Source organism: Hyla sarda, chromosome 3 (assembly GCF_029499605.1).
Source record: "Hyla sarda isolate aHylSar1 chromosome 3, aHylSar1.hap1, whole genome shotgun sequence".
In the NCBI taxonomy this organism is placed as follows: domain Eukaryota; kingdom Metazoa; phylum Chordata; class Amphibia; order Anura; family Hylidae; genus Hyla; species Hyla sarda.
In genome coordinates, this window is record NC_079191.1 from 431053201 (window position 1) to 431059200 (window position 6000).

At 42.0% G+C, this 6000-nt stretch overlaps 1 protein-coding gene across 1 annotated transcript in view; it reads left to right on the forward strand.

Moving 5' to 3' along the window:
• ITPKB (inositol-trisphosphate 3-kinase B) overlaps positions 1-4421 on the forward strand; it is a 135357-nt gene extending 130936 nt beyond the window's left edge. The window contains exon 8 of the mRNA XM_056568488.1: positions 3634-4421. Within this exon, the coding sequence (XP_056424463.1) occupies positions 3634-3909 (276 nt within the window). The 3' untranslated portion in view covers positions 3910-4421. The remainder of the gene's footprint in view (positions 1-3633) is intronic.
• The last annotated feature ends 1579 nt before the right edge of the window (positions 4422-6000 follow it).

Sequence of the window (6000 nt, forward strand, 5' to 3'; positions counted from 1 at the left end):
TTTCTTTATGACTCATTTTATTGTACAACAAAGGTCTTATTATCTATTTATAAGCGTTAATAGTTTTACGCCGGCTGAACACCAGAGCGAGCGCGACGCCAAGTACATTAGCTTAGGGGATAGCGGGATTTACAAGAGAATTAGGAACTGAAGCTGGGAAGTGAGATGAGCGAATCTGCTTAATAGGTCACGTTTCGGGGAGGAAAAGTTGTCAAACTTTATAAGCGCATCAACCGGCGCGCGCCGTCAAACTTGCGTACATTTTTTTTTGTGTGCATTGACTTAAAAATGGTCCCCTCGTTTTGCTCTATTTTTATGTCATCTGCACCAGCTTCTTCATCAATCATATTGTGCGTTTACAGGCAGTGCGGTGAGCAGATGCGCTAAATTTATCACGTGTGTAAAAAAATTTTGCGATAAATTCAGCACAAATGTACACGACTGACTGGCTTTTAAAGGCAAAGTGTCACCCGAAAACTACCTATTGTTTAAATCAAGTTTTTATGCTAACCATATATTTTTTTTAAAGCTGCTGTATGCTCCAGAGGAAGTTGTGTAGTTCTTTCCAGTCTGACCACAGTGTTCTTTGCTGACATCGCTGTCCATGTCAGGAACTGTCCAAAGCAGGAGCAAATCCCCATAGCAAACCTCTCCTGCTCTGGACAGTTCCCGACACAGACAGGGGTGGCAGCAGAGAGCACTGTGGTCAGACTTGAAAGAACTACACAACTTCCTCTGGAGCATACAGCAGCTGATAAGTACTGGAAAGATAAAGATTTTTATATAGAAGTAATTTACAGATCTGTTTAACTTTCTGGCACATGTTGATTTGAAGAAAAAAAACAAAATAATAATATTAAAAAAAACAACATAAAAAAAAAAAAAAACTTTTACTGTAATGGACTGTCCATGCTGACTCTTAGCTAACTGTGGACCAAACCAATGCACAGTCACTACCTATAATAATGGACTATTAATTAAATATAGATAAATATAAACTAAATTGATAAATGACAATACATAAATAAAAGGAAAAAATTATAAAATAAATAAATATAACTAAATATGAAATATGTGTGTATATATATATATATATATATATATATATATATATATATATATAAACAAAAAAACGTGGTCTCAAATGGCTGGAGGTGCTCAACCCCAAATGCAGTTGTACATTTATACTGGGGGAGCAGATCCTGCCCTTGTGGTCTGTTGATAGGGACGATCCCCAGCATAAAAATTCATACAATGGAGGATGCCTGCAGTGGACTACAAGTGCCACAATAGAGTCGTATTAATTTGCAAATTATGGTAAAAAATAAGTATTTGGTCAATATCAAAAGTTCATCTCAATACTTTGTTATATCCCCTTTGTTGGCAATGACAGAGGTCAAACGTTTTCTGTAAGTCTTTACAAGGTTTTCACACACTGTTGCTGGTATTTTGGCCCATTCCTCCATGCAGATCTCCTCTAGAGCAGTGATGTTTTGGGGCTGTCGCTGGGCAACACGGACTTTCAACTCCCTCTAAAGGTTTTCTATGGGGTTGAGATCTGGAGACTGGCTAGGTCACTCCAGGACCTTGAAATGCTTCTTACGAAGCCACTCCTTTCTTTGCCCGGGTGGTGTGTTTGTGATCATTGTCATGCTGAAAGACCCAGCCACGTTTCATCTTCAGTGCCCTTGCTGATGGAAGGAGGTTTTCACTCAAAATCTCACAAAACTTGGCCCCATTCATTCTTTCCTTTACACGGATCAGTCGTCTTGGTCCCTTAAACAGCCCCAAAGTATGATGTTTTCACCCCCATGCTTCACAGTAGGTATGGTGTTCTTTGGATGCAACTCAACATTCGTTCTCCTCCAAACACGACGAGTTCTACTTTGGTTTCATCTGACCATATGACATTTTCCCAATACTCTTCTGCATCATCCAAATGCTCTCTAGCAAACTTCAGACAGGCCCGGACATGTACTGGCTTAAGCAGGGGGACACATCTGGCACTGCATGATTTGAGTCCCTGGTGGCGTAGTGTGTTACTGATGGTAGCCTTTGTTACTTTGGTCCCAGCTCTCTGCAGGTCATTCACCGTGTGGTTCTGGGATTTTTGCTCACCGTTCTTGTGATCATTTTGACACCACGGGGTGAGATCTTGCGTGGAGCCCCAGATCGAGGGAGATTATCAGGGGTCTTGTATGTCTTCCATTTTCTAATAATTGCTCCCACAGTTGATTTCTTCACACCAAGCTGCTTGCCTATTGCAGATTCAGTCTTCCCAGCCTGGTGCAGGTCTACAATTTTGTTTCTGGTGTCCTTCGACAGCTCTTTGTTCTTGGCCATAGTGGAGTTTGGAGTTTGACTGTTTGAACTTGTTATCAGTATAAAAGACACCTGTCCACAACCTCAAACAGGAGCCATTAATACAGGTAACAAGTGGAGGACAGAGGAGACTCTTAAAGAAGAAGTTACAGGTCTGTGAGAGTCAGAAATCTTGCTTGTTTGTAGGTGACCAAATACTTATTTTCCACCATAATTTGCAAATAAATTCTTTAAAAATCAGACAATGTGATTTTATGGAATTTTTTTTCTCATTCTGTCTCTCATAGTTGAGATTATAACCTATGATGACAATTACAGCCTTTCATCTCTTTAAGTGGGAGAACTTGCACAATTGGTGGCTGACTAAATACTTTTTTGCCCCACTGTAGATAAATCTGCCCCTGTTTCCTCATTTCTTTAAAGGGGTTATCCAGGAAAAAATCTTTTTTTTTTTTTAAATATCAACTGTCTCCAGAAAGTTAAACAGATTTGTAAATTTCTTCTATTAAAAAAAATCATAATCCTTCCAGTACTTATGAGCTGATGAAGTTGAGTTGTTCTTTTCTGTCTAAGTGCTCTCTGATGGCACGTGTCTCGGGAACTGTCCAGAGTAGAAGCAAATCCCCATAGCAAACCTCTTCTACTCTGTGCAGTTCCCGAGACAAGCAGAGATATCAGCAGAGAGCACTGTTGCCAGACAGAAAACAACAACTCAACTTCAGCAGCTGACAATTATTGAAAGGACTAAGATTTTTTTAATAGAAGTAATTTACAAATCTGTTTAACTTTCTGGAGACAGTTGATATAAAAAAAAAAGGTTTTACCTGGAATACCCCTTTAATTCTTTCAGACAGATCCCTCCAAGGAACAGCCCAGGATAAAAGCAGCGCACAAGACTTCAAAGGTAAAATGGTTTATTTACCCGGCATGCAACGCGTTTCGCTGGAAAACTAGCTTCATCAGGCATGTGAAGCCTGGTCACATGCCTGATGAAGCTGGTTGTCCAGCGAAACGCGTTGCATGCCGGGTAAATAAACCATTTTACTTTTGAAGTCTTGTGCGCTGCTTTTATCCTGGGCTGTTCCTTGGAGGGATCCGTCTGAGTGCTTCACCTGTGTTGCCAGGAGCGGCTGCCGATCTTCGCCTGTTGAGGGTTATCCCACGCTTTCACCATAGTTGTACTTGGTTGCTGTACAACTATATTCGGTGAGCATTCTTTGCTTGTTTCCATCTCCTTTTTACAATACGTTATCACACTAGGAGCGCTCTCCTCGTCTATATTTCCTTTAATTCTTTGTCTTCCTCCCGCAGGTCATTGGAAGCTCCTTACTCTTCATCCATGACAAGAGGGAACAAGCCAAAGTCTGGATGATCGATTTCGGAAAAACCACTCCGTTACTGGAAGGTCAAGAGCTGAACCACAGGATAGCCTGGCTGGAGGGGAACCGGGAGGACGGCTACCTGTACGGACTGGATAATCTGATCGACATCCTCCGAGAGCTGGCCAACGAGACGCCCATTAACAGAGCTGGCCAACGAGAAGGACGCCCATTAACAGAACTGGCCAACGAGAAGGACGCCCATTAACAGAGCTGGCCAACGAGAAGGACGTCCATTAACAGAGCTGGCCAACGAGAAGGACGCCCATTAACAGAGCTGGCCAACGAGAAGGACTCCCATTAACAGAGCTGGCCAACAAGAAGGACGTCCATTAACAGAGCTGGCCAACGAGAAGGACGCCCATTAACAGAGCTGGCCAACGAGAAGGACGCCCATTAACAGAGCTGGCCAACGAGAAGGACGTCCATTAACAGAGCTGGCCAACGAGAAGGACGCCCATTAACAGAGCTGGCCAACGAGAAGGACGCCCATTAACAGAGCTGGCCAACGAGAAGGACGCCCATTAACAGGGCCAGGTGGGGTTCCTCCTCCTTCCCGTAACTGACACTCCATGAATGCACTACAGGAAGTTTTTAAAGGGATCACCCGCGTATGGATACTGGAAACCCGCAGTGACCCTCCTACTGTAACAACATGGTCGCTGAAGACCTATTTTTATATATATATATATATATATATATATATATATATATATTGATGCCGTCGAGGATTTTTAAAAAAAAAAATTTATTTTGTAAATACTCTCCAGAACAAAGACTTTTACTTTTTTTTTTTTTTTTTTTTAACCAGAATATTCTATCGACAAGCGGGCGGCTATTTGTGTATATTCAGATCCTCGCCGCCTTATCACCTGCCAGCAATGTACAATGGAAGCTGCCATTTTTATCACGCCCAACCTATCATTAGAGCGCAGCCTAATAATTAAGACGTAGGGGAGGGGCCCCCGAAGGTCTTTTCAAGGCTCCTTCTGAAAGGATAAGTGGTACGGCCCACAAAATGGCTGCTTCCATTGTCGGTGTGTTCACAATACAATGGGAGGGTAAGCGCCATTATATGCGTGCTGGGTTGTGTCGCCATTACCTGCTCTATCTAATTAAAACATCATCTATAGCAGTTTTTCCCAACCAGGGTGCCTCCAGCTGTTGCGAAACTACAACTCCCAGCATGCCCGGACAGCCGAAGGCTGTCCGGGCATGCTGGGAGTTGTAGTTTTGCAACAGCTGGAGGCACCCTGCTTGGGAAACATTGATCTATAGATTGTAAGCTCTTAGGATCAGTCATATTATAGGACTGTGTTCACCTTAAAGGGGTACTCCAATTTTTTTTTTTTTTTTTATCAACTGGTGCCAGAAAGTTATAGAGGTTTGTAAATGACTTCTATTTAAAAATCTTAATCCTTCCAGTACTTATCAGCTGCTGTACGCTCCACAGTAAGTTGTGTAGTTCTTTCCATTCTGACCACAGTGCACTCTGCTGACACCTCTGTCCATGTCCAGAACTGTCCAGAGTAGGAGCAAATCCCCATAGCAAACCTATCCTGCTCCGGACAGTTCCTGACATGGACAGAGGTGTCGGCAGAGAGCACTGTGGTCAGACTGGAAATAACTACACAACTTCCTGTGGGGCATACAGCAGCTGATAAGTACTAGAAGGATTAAGATTTTTTAAATAGAAGTACCACCAGATGATTTAAAAAACAAACAAAAAAAAACTATTTCCACCGGAGTACCCCTTTAAGTCAAAGCTAAAGAAAAATGGGCAATTCTAGGTAACTGTATGTCATATTCTTGTCCGTAGGGGGCAGTATGGATAGATTAAAGGAGCACTCCGGGAATTTAATTTTTTTAATGAGTTTGGCTACATACTGGATGCAATTCCATCACTGAAATGATTTCCTAATGCTGCCTACATTTCCCATGACTCCTCTGGCTTTGCAGAAAGAGGGGGTGGAGTCTTATCACTGCACCTGGTCATCTAATTAGGCTGCTGATGCTGGAGGTCACCCAGGGGAACTGATAAGATTCATAAGTGGGTTGGGATCAGTTCACATCATCAGTTTTGATACGTTTTCTGATTCAAAGTGGTTTTTAGAGAAATATTACAATTTAGGTGTTTTAAGATTTAAAGTCTTTAGGTTGTGTTCACACAACTTGACTGTCCGTTTTAACCGAATTTCAGCAGTTTTTGCTACATTTTTCCAAAATTGCAGTAAAAATTATTTTTATTGGGATTTGCATTACTGCTTAAAATAGCACATTTTATGGCACAATTGTCAGA